This window comes from Falco biarmicus, chromosome 4, assembly GCF_023638135.1.
Source record: "Falco biarmicus isolate bFalBia1 chromosome 4, bFalBia1.pri, whole genome shotgun sequence".
In the NCBI taxonomy this organism is placed as follows: Eukaryota; Metazoa; Chordata; class Aves; order Falconiformes; family Falconidae; genus Falco; species Falco biarmicus.
The window spans coordinates 29,564,659-29,584,621 of record NC_079291.1 but is presented as its reverse complement, the minus strand read 5'-3'; the positions used below and the strand labels follow the sequence as shown (position 1 = coordinate 29,584,621).

At 39.4% G+C, this 19,963-nt stretch overlaps 1 protein-coding gene across 3 annotated transcripts in view; it reads left to right on the top strand.

Annotated features, from left to right (window-relative positions):
• Positions 1 to 19,963, top strand: part of HDAC9 (histone deacetylase 9) — a 485,255-nt gene that overhangs the window by 189,468 nt on the left and 275,824 nt on the right. For all 3 annotated transcript variants that reach the window (XM_056333956.1, XM_056333955.1, XM_056333954.1), the window contains exon 3: positions 13,261 to 13,323. In XM_056333956.1, the coding sequence (XP_056189931.1) occupies positions 13,261 to 13,323 (63 nt within the window). The remainder of the gene's footprint in view (positions 1 to 13,260; positions 13,324 to 19,963) is intronic.

Genomic DNA, 19,963 nt, shown 5'->3' with positions numbered 1-19,963 from the left:
CAGGTCTATGCTGGAGATGAAATAAAAAGAGCAGGTGTGTATGACCACTGCTTCAGCTGAATGGGGGGAAAAGTCCTTCAGCTGATCTCATTAATTCATCAATGTACAACAGATTCAAAGACAGAAATGTTTGCCCAGAGGCGTGTGTTTGATTTTTAGGTTGGGGTTTTTTAATGCGTTATGTTGAGCTGAAGAAGGCAATTTCTTTCTTTAACATCAAGCATTTAGTAACTACGTAGTGAGATTCATTGCTTGCCAGAACTGTCGCTAAGCTGCCTTGTTTCTCCTTGTGAATGGAAATATCTAAGTTGTAAGCCTGGGAACCTAGAGAGAGACATAAGAAACTTTTTTTTAGCTGTGGTTTTTTTTTTTGCAAGTAGCAATGTTCTGTTTACAGAACTACATAAAATGTTCTGAAGAAAAGGACAAGTTAAGGGAACACAGGTAAAAACAAAAAACTTTTGAAATATCAAAGAAGGCACAGGCTTTTTGTGCTTGTCTCTAACTTTTGAGGAAAAAAACCAGCTATACTTGTGGCTTGGGGAAATCACATGCATTTTGATTTTGGTAATAATCAGACTTTGAACAGCATTGACAGTCATGGATAGTAATCAGAGCATTGCCAGTTCCCTGTGGAAGGGCACAGATTACCAGTTGCTAACTGACTGTGTGCTGTAGAAGTACTTTGGCAAAAATATTCTGGCCTAAAGAAAGTGTATGTTCTCCAATTCCACAGTGTTTGAGCACCCTTAAAACACTTACCCTCTAAACAGTAATGTGAAATAGACTGCTGTTTATTCCCGTTTGACAGATGGGGACCTGGAATGCGGAGTATTATGGGATCTCTGATCACTGGAAACCTGTGATTGGCAACTTCAGCTCAAGACTGCTAAATCTTGAGTGTCCTAACAAATCATTAGGCCATTTTTTATTTTATTTTTATTTTTTAAATGTTCATTAACCATCCCTCATGGGCACTTTTAAGAAATACGTGATGAATACATAGATGTAAAAAACTTTACATGATCTTTTTCAGTGTTACCACAGGAGAAGTAGAAACCCATAAGAAAAAAAAGAAATCAATCAAACAAAAAAAACCCCAACAAAGTCAACTAGGGCTATATGTGTATCTAGTGGGTATTTTCTTTCTGTATGTGAATGAAATGCAAATTTCCTTCTTGGTACTCTCAGACCAAGACTGCTGGAGGTCTTACTTTCTGCCAGTGAAGAATTACTATGCTTCAGGTAGAGGGATCAATGTTACTGTGTCAAAGATGGGAACAGGCCATCCGTGAAAATCATAGATAGATTATTGGCTTCGTGTGACAGTGAATGGCATGAGACATGCTCAGGCTGGTTTGCTCTGTTGTATGCAATATCATGTAATGATGCTGAACTTTCCAAAAAGGCAAGGATTCAATCCTCTTTCAGATTGGGTAGGATATTATCATATCATGTCTCCAAAATGAAAATTTCAAAACTCTATTATTATTTGTAACGATGAGCAAAATTAGTTCTCTTCATGTCTGTGTGTCAAGCAGAATAACATAACAACTTTTACTATGTGTCATCTTTCTCTTGTGCAGATGATACAAATAAATTTAAAGTTGATCAAATGGGGTAGCCAAACGATATAGATTGTTTATCAGTCTGTCATGTGACGCCAGCAGAGTTGGGAACGTCCCTTTGCCCTCTCGGTGCACAAATGGCACACTCTGATTGCTGTCTTCTCTAGAACAGGATTACGCACTGGTGAGGGAGTTTTACAAATGAGCATTGAAAGATGTGGAGGAAATGGATTATATAGTCTAAGATTAAGGTAGCCTAATTTAGTCTGAATTTTTATGAAAAATAAAGATTCAACTGAAGTTTTTGTATAATTCACTTAACCCAATATTCTCTTTTCTGCATCATCAGAAAATGCAGTTTATACTGTATAGAAACTAAAGAATATTGTTTTCCTTTTCAAAGGAGACCTTAATTGTTTATTTAACTAACACAATTTAGATCTATAGCATCAAGACTACAAATCATTAGAAAATTGAATGTTTTAAAAAACCTTATGGAGTTCTAAGACTGTATTTTTCCCTTAGTGTTCAAAATACATCTTCTGTTGACTTTGTGCGTATCTTTAAATGATGTTGGCTCATTTGGGTAGTCAGTTATGTTGATTGTATGTATTGGCTTGGCCACATAGGCTGATAAATCATGAAAGATCTCTCAAGATACAAGTCCTCTTGAATACCTGTCATGCCACTAGTGAAGAGAGTTCTGGGGTAGTATAGCACTGTCAGGACTACTTTGAACTTCTTTCACTGTGCTTGTGGCTTGATAAGGCAGTGGACCTTGTGATGATAAAAAGTTCTTGCTTTTCTTGCTTGTGCTTTTGGGGTCTTGCTTTTGTTCCTTGCGCTTTTTGAACTGCATTGGAAAACTAATACGATTTCCTTTAAAATTAATGAATAAATACACACAAAACCTTGCCATGCTGCACAAAGACAGGAAAGGAGCAGGAACACATAGGGAACTCCTTAATGTGGTGTTGCCACTGAAGCCCCTGCATCCCACCCAGGCAAACATCATTCTACTGATTGGCAGTGTAGCGGTGCCAAGACTGCAGCGGTAGCTGATTTGATTTAGATGTTCCATAAATGGGTTGTTTAGTACACATGGTCTTATTTAGGACACAGTTTTATTTAGGACACATGTCCTAAATAAGAGCATTTGTGCTGGAGAAATGACTGTCCTTGGATTCATGCAGTGCCTAGAAATGCAGTGTTTCCAATACTCAAGTATTGCCCCTTGAGAAGAAATGGCTGAAGGAGTTACCATGGTTATTCAGTCCAGCCCTCCACAGCTGCAGGTCATTCTTTAGGGGATATGTAGCCACTAAAGGTCTACTGACCATCTCTGTATCTTCTCTCCCTCCTCGCATTGCAACAGTGCACACAAAACCCCCTTAGCATACTGTGACAAGCTTATGGTCTCTGGATCAGAAGACAAAGTATCACAAAACAGTTGAGTGCCAGAAAAAGTGAGAAATGAAAGCAGTTATCAAACTTGTTGGTTGCTGGTGTCTGCAGTGCTAAATAACTTGGCAAAAACCGAGATGGGAGCTACAGTACTGTAAAAGACTGACTGATGAAATATTTCTGTTGGCAACCATCCTAGTGCATTTGTAGCCTGAAATTCTTGTTGGTAGGTATGCCTTGGAGATTTCCACTTGCAAATATAGTTAGTTGCTCAACTTCTCAACTCATTCATTTTCTGATGGGTCCCAGAATAGCATACTGCCTCTCTGAATTGCTGGAGGGTTTCTGCTGCATCTGAGAGGACACTAAATGAACAAAAGTGAATGTAATGATTTAGCCCCCAAGTCAATAAAATACTTGATCATCACATGTTTTAAGCTAGACACTTATGTAGCTTTCAGCTTTAGGTTTTTGTTTACGTCAATGTATGTGCACTTTAGTATTTCAGCTGTGGTGTGTGACACCAGTAGCTGAGAGTGCGCTGTTTATCTATTTATATTCTTAGACACACACACAAACACATGTGAGACATATATATATAAGATCTCTAAGAGTAATACACTTTATATGCCTGTGAATAGTAATTGAAAGAGAATACTGTGATTAGATAGCTTACAATAGCATCTTCTTTGAAGTTGTCTAAATAAAACCAGCTCTGCTGTGTTAGTTCAAGTAAATTGCTCCTTAAATGTAAGGTTGGTGCATTTGTGTATAGTCTGAAAGTGGAGACAAGCATTTGTTTAGAATGGTAAGCAAATTAATATTGTAAAACATGAGGATGCTATTTTTAGAAGCATTCTTACTGGCAATGAAAAAGAAAAAATAAAGCTTGACCAAGGTTAAGCCTGTTTCATCATGCTGGTAATTTACTTATGTGGGGTTTTTTCAGCTTTGTTATTACAGTACATCTATTTTTAGTTAAGGTGGTGACGAATTTTGCTGCACCTCTTTATCAGATAAAAAAAAAAAGACACATAGCTTTAATTATCTTCCTTTGTCTTCTGAGACATAGGAAGCTTCTTTAGTTATGCTAAATAAACTATTTGTGATGTGAACTGTACGTGCATTTTTTAGTTGTCCAAGTTTTCTGTCTCCATCTTTTTAGCTTTTCTTTATTGCTGGAATTCTGGCAGAGGTACATAGAGGAGATGGAGCACACAATTAAGGTTTAAGATAGTCTAGGTTGTGATTTACTTATTCATTCCTGTGGACACAGTCTGCAGGTGATACCTGCTACCTTGAACGGTCTAGCTTTTGTTGCTGGTTACTTGTAGCCAAAACTGCCACTTGGCCTGTGTATGGCACTGTTTTGTGGGCTGCTGAATGTGCACTCAATTTTTCATGGACTAGGAGTAACACTTTAATTACATTAACTGCAGATTTAAAATGAAAAAATGCATTTGAGACCTCAGGGAAACGTTCTTAGCAGTTCATTTCATTGACTACTATTTAAACAAGTGGAGGAAGAGGCTGGAAATGAAGTGCAATCATAACATATGCAGGCCAGCCCACCCATGACTGATGACTTACGTGAGACCTGACTTGTGATGGTGTAGAACCTCTGATTTGTTCACTGAAAGGTTTTTTTTCCTGCCATTATCACCTGTCTTGCCACCCTGTTCTCTCGACCACCAATCGACAGAATATGAAGTGTGTAGATGACTGCCACAGAACTATGCTATTTTTAGAACAGGCCCTGAGCCCAAGTTTGATCCTACACTTTGCACTCGGAAGCGTAAGTTCATCTAAAATAGTCTGGCATCTTTACTTTGTGGCATTGGGATTCCAGCATTTGCGAGTTATTTTCATTTGTTAATTCATTTTGGGATGCTCTTTCCCAGCAGCTCTTTGGATTGAAGTGAATGTAAGAGCTTTCCCCTCCCAAACTTTTTGCAAGATATAAATATACCTGATTACAGTTGATTAGAATGAGATTATTGTCTGAACATGGATTCAATTTATGTTCTTCCTGGCTCCCCATGCTTTCAATGCGAATTACCAGTTCTGTCCTGTGCATTTTTTTAGCCATTGCATAGCAGTTTGAGGCTCAGAACAATTTAGCAGGTTTTTTTGTGAAGCTCTCCTTACAGAAAACTGTGGGGCTTGGGACCAGTCTTGCCCGTTTATCCTAGAGAGCTTGAACACTTGTCTTTTGCTACTAAAAGCTAGAGATGGGACAGATGAAGGATGCATGGAAACAGCAGCCGTAGCTGCCCACATCTGCCTGCTGAGGTGTGACTGCTGAGCACTTGCTGTAGCATCCCTCTCTATTTGTTTCATCCCTTCTATGGGACAGATTGCTTAGCAAACTGAAGGTTGTATGACTTGGCTAAATGAGCTTGAAGTATGGGTAAAATCCTTCTTGGGACTGATTCTGGCCTTTGGAATACCACCAGTTGGCTGCAAAATATTTGCAAAAGTCAGGTTTGTGACACATTTTGGCAGCATCATAGTATATTGTAAAATTATTTTCAGTTACAGTAAGTAGCTGCATTAAGATTTTCAAGGTGTTTCACTTAGCTAAAGGGAGAGGTTATGTTTACTTGAAAGGTGTTGTAATTTTCTTTCAGAATTATGAAACCTTGCTTTCAATTGTATTTTGACTTTTTTTCTTTTTTGCATTGCATGTTGCTTCCGCGAGGAGAATTAAAGTCATATTGTTCCTTAGGAAATATCCTGGTTCTGCTGAAGTCAGGCAAAGAATTACAGTTCACTCACTGAAGTCAGTTACATCCTTTTAGCATTGCACAAAATTCACCGACACTGTAAAAATGTTGAGCTCTGTATCAATAACATTTTGGTTTGCAGATCTGTTCCTTATTAGAGTTCAAGATGAGGAAGAAAGACGAAAACTGGATCTGGGTTCACTGAAACATTCTGAAAAAAAATAGGAGAGGACCAGGACTGAACTTTGCTGCCGTCCTGGTCCAGCTAACGCAGGAACGTTTCATGTAGTTTCATAACAATGTTATTGACCGGCGTGAGATGTGACCTTTTCATATCACAGTAGCAGTCAATTTGTTGCTGCTCCAGAGGCATGTGTATGCATGTAATGCTGTTTCTCCATGTGCCTGAATGCTCCCCAGTGAGGGGTGAAGTTGCTGGGAAAGGAGATCCCAGCTGGCAGGGCAGTGGGAGGGATGACGTGTGCCTGCAGCCCAGCACGTGGCCAGGCTTTTCAGGGCCGTTCCTTGGCCCATACTTTTAGTGCTTTATGTAAAATATTTTTTCTTGGCCAAGCTTCCAAAAGCTTATAGCAATGGTTGTCTAACTATATGTGGTTTATTTGATATTTCCTTGAAAATTTAACGGAACAATTGTCCCAACCTACATGAGTATCTATTTGCTCCAAATCTGATATGGTTTTGTACAATGGTTGTAGCATGTTATGCAAAGTCACTTCATCCTTTCATGAACCCAAGCCTGGAGCTAGAAAGACCCTACTGATCTAATTATGTGACTTAAAAGGGCAGCTTTGAATAGCAAAACAAAGCAAACACTTTGTGGCTTTGTTGTTTAGTGGTGGGGTTTTTTTCCACAAAGACTTTTTCCCCCGAAGTGATTAGAGTGTTGGTGCCTCTCTTGTAAAAATTATCCAGTCTTTTAGGAAAATAAACCTATTTGGGATTTAAAAACAAACAAACAAAAAAAAAAAAACAAAAAAGCAACAAACCCCCACACACCTCTGCTTTTCAGGAGAGGATGATTTAAAAGACAACAACTTTCTGATGTAGGAATAATTATTCTATTTAGTTCTTATTATTACTATCAGTTCAGCAATAATTCTTAGTAGTTCTTAGTAGCTTTGAAGGTACTCCCCATGATCACCAGATCTGACCTGTCTAACTTGAAGTCCTACAACAAAACCTCCCTTAAGTTTGCCCTACAGAACTGTTAGAGCTTTCTTTCCAGAGACACAGCCACTATTGATGTAAAGCTATAATTTGTTTCTGTATTGAATTTTTCTACTAGATTGATTTTTCTTAAAGACTTGTTTCTTAAAATAAAGACCATTTTACTACATCACTGGACATCTTGCCCTGTGTATGTATAGACAAGGGATGCCAAGCCATCCCTGAACTACTTCAGTAAACTTAGTATCTCAGGTCTTTGAGTTTCCAATGGTTTTCTAAACCTATTTTGTGCTTGTGGCATTATCTATCCATCCTCAGTTTTGCAGCGTTCTTTTTTCAGGTATCTATACTGGAACAAGTTACTGTATCACAAGAATATTCTCTTTGGTATATGCATATCACCTCACTACTGTTACTCAATATAACCTTGTTTATATATCCAAGGATTTTATTAGTCTTTTTGGTCCTAGTGTAATCCTAGGAGCTCATATTTAGTTGGCTGTCTTCTGCTGTGATCCTAAATCTTTTGCATAGCCATTGATTTTCACAATGCAGTTCTCCAGACAGCAAGCATGGCCTACATTTCTTGGCTTAAATCCAAAAAAACACTTAAACTCAGACATATACTACAAGCTAGAGATGATCCTCTTGGTTCTCCAGCTGTATGGACTTAGTAGTCTGTTGTCCAGGAACTCTCATTGTCTAGGTCAGTTCTAGATCTACCTGCCAGGCTACCTTGCATCAGGAAATCCTGTGCAAAATGCTTTATGGAGGTACAGATTATCTTCTCATTAGAAGTGCAACAAGCTTGAAATTCCTGAAGCTGAACAAATTGCAAGCTATCATCAGTTATGTGCTCTAGGGTTCCTTTATCTATATCCATCCAGGTGTGTCTGGTGGAGCTAGATGTGGCAGACACAGTATGCACTAACGTCGCTCTCAGAGAGCTGGGCGTAACTATGGACGACCCAGTAAATCTCATATTGCTCATACTTCTACTTGCCTCATTAATGGCATAAAAAGGGAAAGATGCTTATTTGCTGGTATGAGGCATTTATTTGTCAATATCTGATGTTGCTTTTGGCTGTATCGCTTGTTTGTTTGCAATTTACCTCAGCCTTGCCACAAAATATGGAGGTTTTAGTTCCAACCTGATGAGTAACAATGTCAGCAGAATAATTGAATTGTGTATGTATTTCCTAACCTAAATATTAATTTATTTGATAGCTCTCTGTTTTTTTAAATTATTTGAGCTTTGTGATTCAGGAAGTTACCTTTTGAATTTATAAAGCCCTTAAGCATATTCTTAACTTAAGCCTTGTGCTTCTAATCAAGTATGCAGTGTTGAGGTGTTGTTCTGAATCTAGGACTTAATTTCTAGTAGACTCATTTATGTGAACCGAAAGGCATATTTTAAGAGGAGAAAGAAGTGATAAGCCATCAGTTAGTTCCAAAACCCTGAGATAATTTGCATGAGAAAGATGCAAGGCTCTCTGTATTATTATATGAGAGATGGTAGAGACCTATACATTTATCTAGCATAATGCTCCTTATCCTCAAAACTTTTTCAAATTTTATTCTCCCATTGTTCGTCACAAAATCCTCTAAAGCTACAGAAATGCTGTTCTTTGTCCCAGAAAATTCCTTTGAAGCTTGAATTGAGCTTAAACAGGTTTAGAATCACAGTTTTCTCCTCACTTCAGAAGTGCCCAGCACATGGTTTCACAGCACAGCAAAGGAAAAGCAACCTGTATTCCTGCACAGGCAATGCCAAAGGCTTGCTACACAGAAAACTTATCAGAGACATCCCCACACTGCATCTTTCCAACCAGAGCACGTGGATTAAGTGATCCATTTTAACTGCCCCAGAGGGTTGGAATACGATCCCTTAGTTCCAGGAAAGAGCAGAACCAGACCACTTGAGCATCTCCCTTGATTTCTTTCTGCTCCCAAACCATCTGCTTCTCTGTGGTAATAGTCTTAGGCTGTTTGTTAACCTAGTTAATCCTCAAGCGTAAGCTGTAGTAATTTATGCTGGATGTTTGGGTTTCATGTGGTACTAATGGTATCTAATGAACTGTGGCTACAGAAACATCTGTTCTATACAATAGTTAATTTTTTTATTTCTTTAATCTTGATGATTAGATATACAAAAAATAGTTAGGAGTTCTTTAGGCTGCAAAGATTAGAACTCAGACCTTCAGTACTGCAATAGACCAGATTTAATGGTCTTTAATCCATGCAACCTCAATTTAGCTCCCACTTGTTTATGCATTGCTTGATATTGGTGCATGTTATTACTTCCTGTGTTTTCACTTGCCAAATGAAAAAGGGGCTGAAGGAAGGCTGAATGGACAACTCTCTTTATTTTAATTTTGTATGTAACATTTATATGATACAATTGAGCAAATTGTATGGTAGAAATGGTAGAAAAATTATGCAAGAATTCATTTACACTTAAGAAAACTGCAAAAGTTGAAACTAAGCTATTAATATTAATGAAGGCTATGCTTCAGAATAACATGAGTGAGAAATGGGATGTGCCAAAAACAACCAGTAATAAACTGTTTTGTACTTAAAAAGGAAAGTAAGAGAAAAATGCTACTTAATTGTAATGTTGCAGTTAATAATGCAGTAGAAATCTTAGCTCTTTCTAATTTGAGTGCTTAATTTCTCAGTCTTAATGTTGCAGTAATGTGGTTTCCAGATTTAATTTCCTTATATTTATTTGTTTTTAGCAACTGAGAAGAAAAATAAGAGAAACACATTGTGAAACCCCTGTAATGAGATTTTAGTGCTACTAACATGCCTTACGTTTTCTATAAAGTTGCTGATTGCATTTAGAATCACCTCAGCAGCACTAAATCATTTCAACAGTTTACTCTGACCTCCAGTATCATTAAAGTTCTCTAAGTTTAGGAAATGCATTTGAAAAAACAGAACAAAAAACCTCATGTTCCTGTATGAAAATGTCACCTTATAACATACATAGCTTTAAAAATAAAAAACAGATTTTCGTCAGGCATGAACCCTTTATCCTTCCCCTGTGGGACTCTAAAGGAGCTATTTAAACTCACGTGATCATGCAGTTAAAGGCTGGGCTGACTCAGCAAAGTGTTTAACTATGTGCTTAAATTCTGTTGCAATCAATAGAATTTGAGCATGTGCTTAAATATTATGTTGAAAAGGGATGAATTTACACACGTGTTTAAAACTAAGCATGTAGCAAAGTAGGCCCATAATACGTCGAAGCAAGTCGGAAGAATTCAAGTTGTAAAAGCCCTAACTTTGGGGTGACTGACTTCATAAGTAAAATATTTTGATAAAATTTTTATATAGCATCTAAAATATAAAGCACAATGCTGTAGTTATTATGGTCTGTGAATTAGCTAACATAGGAGAGTTTATGTGTCTGTCAACTTAAAATACGTATGCCAAAATTAAGAATGCTTGCAGCTATATATCTGAATGTACATTTTCTACTCTTGCATATAGTTTGCTTTTATATAGTTACTGAAGTATTTGAAATCAGTTAGAGCTGTGAATGCTATCTTTAAAAGTGCAGCTGCATATATAAGAAGTTATAAACACGTATGGGTACCTAATACCAGGATCCCACACGCCACAATTTTCCATGTTCTGACTTGTTTTTAACTGATTCATCCAGTGTTTCCCTGTAATACGAGATTTGAATATTTTGGGGCACTGAATCGCTAAACAGGGTCATGTTCTGGTTGGCTCAAGGCATAAGCAATTCCACTTTTTATTTACTTCTGTCTATAAAAAGCATTTTCTGCATTAGAGGAGATTTCTGGTTATATCGGTGATCCCCCTTGCACTTGTGTCTTCCGCCCTGTCCTGTGAAAGTGCTGCATATTACCCACAAAAAATTTGGGTATTTTTATTTTCAGGAGAAAATGATACCAAATCATCGGTTGTCAATGGTACAGTTGCACATATGATGCTGATCCCCTACCTTGTCCTGTAACACTCTACCTGTCGCTGTGCTGCCACTGCCCATGTCCATGCCCCTTTGCAGAGCTGGGTGTATGACATCTGCAGAGCTTCAGCACTTCCCTGGGAGGAGCGCTTCCTGAGGAATATTGTGGAGAGGGAAGAACGAAGGCAAGGACACAGGGGTGTTAAGCAGCAATAGGTGCTAACTTGATGATCCTGTGGGGAACACCCTGTTATCAGCTGTTGCAGTCTGCATCTGTCTGGGGACAGATCCGAACAGGATCAGGTCATTTGGCATGTGGAGGAAGGCAAAGGTTTGGGATGATGGAGGAGACTTGAGCCACAGACCTCACGGGTGCCACGGAGTATCCAAATGTCACAGGTGTTTCCCAGAATTTTGTTATTGTGAATCTTTTCTTGGGTAACACAATTGTGAGAGGTGTTTGTTTGGGTTTTTTTACCCTCGGGTACAATACATTCTGTTACTTAAAGAGCAGACAGATGATCCTTTGCTGAAAGGCAGAACCAAGCCTCAGGTGTTGGGCAGATTCTTGTCTCTTCAGGAGCAAAAAATGCTGAAGATAGTTGAGAATTTGGTGGATTTCTAGAAAGCTCCGAGACAACCTCTGTGTTGGCTTCTTGATTACAGTGAGGTATCATGTCTCTGTGGCCATTGTTGCTCCCCTAGAGCAGGGACGTGGAAGGGGACTCGTAATTTTGGTAGGTGAGTGGTCAGGCTGCTGTATCATATATGTCGGTAGTGACAGGCTTTGGTCACCAGTGTAACAAGTGCTATAAGGCAGAGTAAGACCTAGAGAAGTAAAGTACTATCTGTAACAGTGAAATGAAACTTGTCTACATATAGGTATATTAATCAGCAAACAAGATAACACAATTTTTGAAATATCATTATGAAAAATAACCTTCACATAGCATGCATGAAATCTGCCGAGATGCAGAGGAGCACGGTGCTCTTGTCTGATACGCTGTCAAATGTTGCTCTTCTGAAACCATATAATCTTGTAAAACTGAGAAAGACGCCACACAAATTGCCTAATGCTTCTAAAAATAAGTGTGAGCTGCTCAGCCCCTCTCCAAATTTTAGCAAGTCAACCGAATAGTGCAGTCGGTAAGCGTGTCTAACATGCTGTGCCACAACTGGTGACTTACTATAAGAATTATATCAAGCATGCTAAATACGGAAAGGATGCTTATAACTGCACACACAAAACCCGGTCCCTCATTAACATCTGCCCCCACCTTCTGCTCCCTCCCAACCCGATTAGCTTCAGAAATCGCCTCTCGCAGGGCGGCTGCAGGTCCTGCAGGGAGCAGGCAGCAGCCCAGCTCCCCCACCGAAGCCAACTGCAGCGTAGCCAGAGAAACGGGCAGCAAAAATAGAACAGCAGGATGGCTGCGCGTGGGCGAGGCAGAAACCACATTGCCAGCAAAACTCCCGGCGTTATTTTAGGACCGATACAGAGGCTGTGTCGTTTTGCTCGCTTTTTGCAAAATACTCCCTGGGGATGGCAAGGAGGGAGAGGGGCACGCGTCCCAGGCGAGCAGCGTTTCTGTCCCGCTCCCCTGCCTTCCCTTCCTCCCTCCCTGTCTTCTCCCCAACAAAACGGGCTGGGCAGGGGGAAGGGGTTAATCGCGCTCGAGGCCCAGCGGCAGCGGCCGCCGCCGGAGGTTTGAAAGACAGAGACTGGACAGCTGTGTTTGCTGTGGTATTTTTAAACGCATTAATGCAGGCTCCAATCACCAGGCCATGCTTGACCTATTTTTGGCTCAGGCCGGCCATTGTTCTATTTCTGCCGCCGCTGGGCCACGCGGGTGTCGATTCAAATGCAAATGAGTTATCGCTGCTGCTCCCGCCAACTTTGTCCAGCCGCCCGGCCGAGGGAGCGCAGAGGGGCGCAGGGACAGCAACACTGGTCCAGGCTGGGGTAATTCAGACTAAACCCTCCGGGGCTCCCGTCCCTTGAAAGGTGGCTTATTTGGTTTGATGGTTTGTAAGAGGCTGTGTTTCCCCCCCCCGCCCTGCCAGAAAGCCCGAAGCGCGGAGATATTTCTTCATTTCTTCTTCCACCTGCCGTTGGCTGCCCGAACACAACTGCTCAAACTCGGCGGTGCGCAGCCCCTTGCACGCTCTCAGCTCCCTTCCTGCAGGCGGGGGCTGCTGAGAGAGGATTTGGGGTTTTTTCCCCTCTCCCAATAGATATTTGTGCAAGTGCTTAAACATTGCTAATTGCCGAAGCGTATTATCTTACAGCCCTCGCTGGAGGAGGTAGGACCGCAGAGGGTCATGCCCGACGCCCCTGTGCAAGTGCAGTGATGAATCTCTTGTGTAGCTGAAGTGCAGACCAGTTGGAATATGCTGCAGACAATTTACGAGAGTGAATCGTGTTTTTCCTCAGATGGGGTTTCTGGACGTGAACAGCTCTTGGCTCAGCAAAGAATGCACAGTATGATCAGCTCAGGTAAGAGACAGCTCCGTACTTCAGACTTCAGTGGCTGACAGGGAAAATACAACCTAGCAAAACAAAAAACCCCACCCTTCCGTTAAAGAAATTATTTTTGTAGGCTTTATGTAAGTTGCTGTTAAATAATTATGGTAGCATGTTAGACAGCAGCTGCTGCTTTTGTGGGGAGTTTGTCTCCTTCAGTCTGCTGCTTTCCAGCCAGAGCAAAATGCTCACAACTGAAATCAAGTTTGGGATTCCTTGTTTGTTTTGTTGTGTGGTTGCAAAATGGGGCTCATGGTACAGGCTTATTCAGTGAGAGGCTTCCTCAAGACAGACCTTGTCAGAGGGCTGCAGTTAGAGCCCCTCATAGGCAATTCTGATCATATGTCTATTGTAAACAGGACTGGGTCCTCCTGTGAGTTTGCTTTTCTTCAGTTTGCATATAAAGGGAGTTTAATAATAATATATTTCTCTTTTCATTACAGTGTTACTTTAAAATGTCTTTAATATGCATACTTACCTATTTTGTTACTTTAAAAACATTTGTGAACCTGGCAATAGTGGTCTGATGTAATGTCAGATGTAAATTGGATGTGTTTTTCCATGAAGGTATTTCAAAGCTGCTCTGAAAGAACGTTGTATGTTTCCTCATGTCTTTGAAGCTACCCATGTATTTTCTAGTTTCTTTTCTAGCTGTGTTTGAGACTTGCAAATGATGTACTGAGGATGAATTAAGTTGGAAGAATTGTTGCTGTTCAGATGAAATGTCATTTTAGACAGGCTAAAAAAGTCAACATTTCATGTTACTTTTGCCCATTCTCTCTTAAACCCTATGAATTCCAGTTCCATCTTTCAAGGCACAATGCTGTCTGGTTTATATATTTTTAATTCTAGGTTTCTGACTTTGTTTTGCATAAAGTGGGATTTATAGAAGTCCTGTGTGTAGAATGCAGAGTGAATTGTTTACATGTACTTTAGTCTTAGTTTTCTCCCTTTTCCTTTTTTTTTTTTCTTTTTCTTATTCTTCTTTCACAAAACTTGGCAGTGCTTCTCAGTTTTTAAGATTCATTATATGTGTAGACCATGGCTGTCTTCATGTATTGCCTGTTTTGGTACACCTGTTGAGCCCATGTTTGTCTGTTTAAAAAAAAAAAAAACACTTTCTTTTCCTGCTTTAAAGAACAAGAACATATAGTTTTACTTGTGTTTCTTTCTTACATATAATTTTAGAGCAGACTTACGGTTTCAAATATGAAAATAATTTGTGGCTGTGTCAAATGGTAATATCTTTCCTATTAGAACAGACTTAGATATGTCTTAACCTCATGGTTAGCGTTTTTCAATACAGAAAGCCTAAGCTACCTCAGAATGATTATAGACTGAAGGAGGGAATGAGAGATTGAAAATCTATTAGGTGCAAGTTAAAATAATGAGAATACCTAAGGGGAAAGGAGACTTCCAACTGGTGATGTCAAAGATTGCCAGTTTTTCTATTCCTTCATAAAGCTGCTGGGTTGGTTGGTTGTTTCTGGATTTCTCGAAGAATTTACTGTTTCTCTAACTTCTTAGAAGAGACGCTGGTCACCAATTACAGTTCCTTTGTCAAGGACAGAAATCACGTGAAAGACTTGTTTACAAATATGAACAAAGAAACTGTAGCAAAGGCAGTGGGTAAAAGCAGAACTTTTCTGAAAGCACTAGAGTTCCGCAAAGGCATCTACAATGCTGACCTCTTGTTCAAGAATTGTTGCTTTTCTTTGGTTTTCCTGAACAGCTGAGAAGGTGTCTAGTGCTTTTTTTATTGGTCAAAGAGATAAGACAGGCACCTTCCCCTCCCATGTGTTGTTTTTTCTTAATGCTATGACAAGTTGAAGTTTGCTGTATACAACTGAAAATCAGGTTTTTTAGCTCACTATGCTACCTTTTAACTGCCAACTAATGTTGCTTGAGTAATGGCAATTTTCTCATTTGAAACACAAGAAAGGGAGTAATTTCCTGTAAGTTTATAGCTCTGCTTTTCTTCACTGGAGTCAAGAATATCATGTAACGGTTGATTTTTATCTGATATCACATTAGGCCCATGTAGCATATACAATTTCCCCTCTAGTACTAGGTAGAATAGAGGGGGCTTTTAGACTTTAAAACGAAACAAAACAAAAACCTAGTCAAGAGCATTATCCTCAGGTAAAAGATGTTTAAATACATATTCTGTAGAACACAAAATATTCCCCAGTGATTCTGTTGGCCTTTGAAATACACAACTAGACTGCAAGTAGTTGACAGCATACATAGTCTGCAGTTTAATTCATGTCCCATGAAACTACAATGCCTGGTGCTGCTGTCAATTACCTTCAGTTCCCTTGAGTTCAGGGTCTTGCAGGATCTGGTAACTTTTCAGGTATTGTCTCCCTCTATGCTGCATATAGGGGAGAAAGAAAGAGCCAGGGTATGACAATAGGCTGTAGTGTTTGGAGTAGCTAGAATCAGTCATTTGATCTTTGCTTATCAGTGTCCTTACTTTAGTTATCTTCACTTACATGTATGTAACTTTTGTTCAGGTTAAAAAATTGCACATATTGAAGAAAAATCAGATCTCTGAACATTTATACTCTGCACCCTTGATATTCTTGATGCCTTTGAAGAAAGCACAAACTAAACACTCAATAGAGTTTTAGGTTTGCTAGTTTCCAGATGACTTGAGAATCTATTATGCAACTCTCATTTTCAGCTGGGCTGGAGCCATCCCCAAAGAAGACAGATTCAATGGCCAACGGATATGTATTTGCAAACAAACTGTCTAAGGAATTTCTGACAATAGCAGGCATAGGAAATACCTGTGTCATGTGAAGCAGTTCTCCTGGTATTCCCTCAATTACTGCTTTGCCTGTCTGTCTCCATCCCTGCTTGTAAATCATACTATGAATGAGATGATCTGGATAGGTACCAATCAAAAGTCTAATTATGAATGGAGCAATCTAGATCGGCACTGACTCAAGAAGCTGTGTAATTTGCAGACACCTACACCTTACAGCAGAGAGCAGTTTCAGCTATCTTGAGAAGACTGCACTAGATTCTCCCATATGGTACTGTTGCTCTAAAATGCAGCAGTAAGTGCTGTGCATCTTTATTTAAGAGTATGATGGTGAGATATTCTTATTTGGTACCATAATTATTTTAGTTTCATGGTTTAAAAAATAGATCTGGAGTCTAAAGCCTCTTAGTTGGAGTTACAATTTAATTACATTGTTGCTGTATTTTACCCCAAAAGTCTCAACTTCCATGTGTGTGCAGTGACACAGTGGACCTCAGTGTTCATCTGGCCTCTTGCTACCTCAAGACAAGTAGTAAACTATTAGTCATTGAAAAAAAGCACGTGGTACAGCACAGTCTGCGGCAAGAATGCTCGTTAAAATGCAGTCAAGAAATAACTAATGCAGGGCTACAAAATAGATGTCAATTGTGTGAAGGAGAAGAACCAACCTGCCCAGCCATGGTATCTGTAGATGTGGGACTCTAAGATGTAAATGCTGATTTCATTAACTTCTGGTTATTTAAGATATTGTGCTGTTTTTCCAAAAGGTAAAGTTGCTACATTTGCTTCACTGGCCATATTTTGACATACAGCCTTGTACTAGCCTCCCTAAATTCCACCTTAGCTTTTATTGGATAAGGGATCCTCTCCTTCCTGCCCAAAGCTGTTGTGTTGAAAAATCAAGAGTTCAAGGAGATCTTGAACTTAAAGCCTTGGCTCATCACTGAGTTGACAGGTGACCTGAGCAAGTTATGCAATCCTGCTTACGCCAGCTAACCCTTCTGTGAAAATACAGAAAATGATACCTGTCAGGCTCAGGAATCTAGAGAGCAAAACTATTCTAAAGGGAATGTAATGATTCAGAATTATTGATTTGATTTACTTCATCTACCTACAGGCTTGTGAAACACCTGCAACTTCACAAGTGTAGTAGCTGCATGCAGTCCCAGCATTTTGTTCTCTGCACAAGTCAGGAAATTCAAGCTGTGTCACTTGAATATAAATGACAGAATGAATGCTACAGACATCATATTGCGCATGGGTTGACAGGTCCTCATGAGCTTTCTTCTCTCAGTAAGCCCCCATGTACAAAATTTCTCTCATATGTTGTACCTATTGCATGGCTTTATGACCACATATGCACATTTGTGTACGTGCGTTTATATTGCCTTCAGGTGAAATTCTTTGGTATTTGCTCTTCCGTTTTTTTCTGGCCAAACAAAACTTTTCACCACCTCAACGGTTCCCGTGGAGATATTGCAGAAAGCAAGTTCATTTAAAGGTTTGCTCTGATGCTCATTAAAAACTTGACATATTTGCATATCTGAATCAAGTAACGTAAACTTCTTACAGATACAGGATACAAAATGTTGCATATGTGATAACATAGGCAATAACTCTTCGGAGAGAGTGAGAATAGATATGCTGAGCTTATACTTTGTGATTCTCTTCAGAATAATGAAAGAAAATGAGTGTGAAAATTCAGTTCAGGGAAGTTCTGGATAACAGCTGTAGAAGCTTTTTCAATGCCTGTCATAAAGGGTAGGTAGAAAAAAAATCTAGGTGTTTCATATCAGTAGCTGAAGTATTTGAATTAATTTTTATTGAAGAGTAAGGCCTAAACAATTACTACAACAAGAAGAGACAAGCAACGCAGACCTGCAGGTCCTATGTGGTTGAAATCTCTGATTTTGAGTAGAAGCTCTGCCCAATAATGTATGCTGGACAAGACACTGTTTGTGAATTTAGTTGAACAAAAGTGTGGTAAAATGGAATGTAGCTGCTTTTTCTGTTTTGCATTATTGAGAAGACATTGAGTACAAACCAATGTTGCAAACTTCATATGTCGTCTGATGCTGTAACATTGCTTTTTCTTTCTTTTTATTTAAGCCCCAGCTTCTGGAGCCGTGTGATTACCTGACAGTCTTACTTTGTATTAGAAGGTATATTCATACGTTGTGGGAGAAGCCTGCTGTAAGAATTTCAAAGTACAAGATTGACAACAATAACAAGCTACAAAATCTGGGAAGTAAATAAAAAAAGAATGTGAGCATAATTTCAAAACCTCTTTGAGCATCTTTCCTGATGCCATTAAACACTGCATTTAATACTGAGGTTCACTAGTACTGGCACTTGGTCAGTAGCTCCCCTCTCTTTGGTGTGTTGAGCTAAAGCACTTTATTGGAAAAGAGCTTTTTACTTCAGATGTTTATTATTTTAGCTGTTTCCTAAACCTATTGGTTTGTGCTGCACTCAAAAGGCAGTTTCAGCCAGAGTCTTCCCTCCTGTAAAAAATATACATAGAATCCATTTAATTCATGAAGGTTTGTGTTGGATATGAGGAATTGCAATTCTTCCTACTACCAGAGTTTTGATCATATCTCTGTTTCTGTACTGACTGCCCAGCCCCTTTCTTCTGTATAGTCTTTGCAGAGAAAGCAAAAGCTGTGAGAAAGCAGAATAGATAGATAGCCTGCAAATATATGTGTATGTACACATTAATTTCAGGTTTGGGTGTGGATGATGGGGAAGGTTTCAGGTGGTGTTACTTTTCAACCTTTCCCAACTACAGTTATGGGTGGGTCTTTAATATGATGAGTACAATCCAAAATGTTGTACAGAAACTAATTGGAAGATATTGTTAAACACATGAACATCTAAAATGCCCTGTTCTGTGGATCCCTTTAACAGGCTGACTCCTCTGGGTCAGTTATTCTTAGCCTAGTTATTTTCATCTTATGGCATTACAGGTCTAAGATTAGCCTGTTAGGCGTTATCATGCCATCTGAGTTACCTCCTAATATAACTGTACACCGGAATGATTATTTATAGACAGAGCATTCTGTCATTTTTACTTTATTTCTGGTAGTTTAAATAAAGAAGAGCAACACTCAAGAAAAACCACAGATTCCTTCCTGCTGCCAAAACAACATGATAACTGCCTGCTGAGGGTCAGGGATATTGTTTAAAATGTGTGCTTGCATCAGATGCAAACATCCTCTTTATCTCCCCCTCTTCTACTGAAATATGAGGGGCTTGAAGGTACCACTGCTCCTGTCTCTTCTGGAGGAGGCAGAGGGGTGCCAGATTGATGCACCAAACGACGGAGAAGAGAGGGTTGTGGTTGCTGATGAGAACAAGGATATCCAGGTGCTATTTTTAGGGGCTGCCACTGTCGAGCTCCATGTTCAGTGTGAACATGTCACATATGCACACAGCTCCTCCAAAATGGACCCCTCTAGTTTTGTTACATAAAAGTGATGTTTGCTGTTCAATTAGCCTTCTAGAGGCTTTTCACAGACATAACGGGAAGCCTCGGCAAATTGACACATTTTTAGCAAACCATTTTTTTTGTGACTGCTTCACTAACATTTCTACTCAGTGAAAAAACTTGAATCCTAAAGCAGAGTTGTCATTCAAAAACTGAGTGAGGTACGTTCTCCCCCAAGGAAATTCACTGGGATCTTTGTGCTTGTATGTGTTTAACTAGGAGCAAGCTTTTAGTGACAGTTTAGTAAAGAACAGCAAAAATAGTAAAGTGGCAGATCTTCAGCTGGGTGTCAGTGCAACTTCAGGCTGTAGCTGTTTCTCAGGAAGCTGGCAATTTATAAAACAGTGATGTAT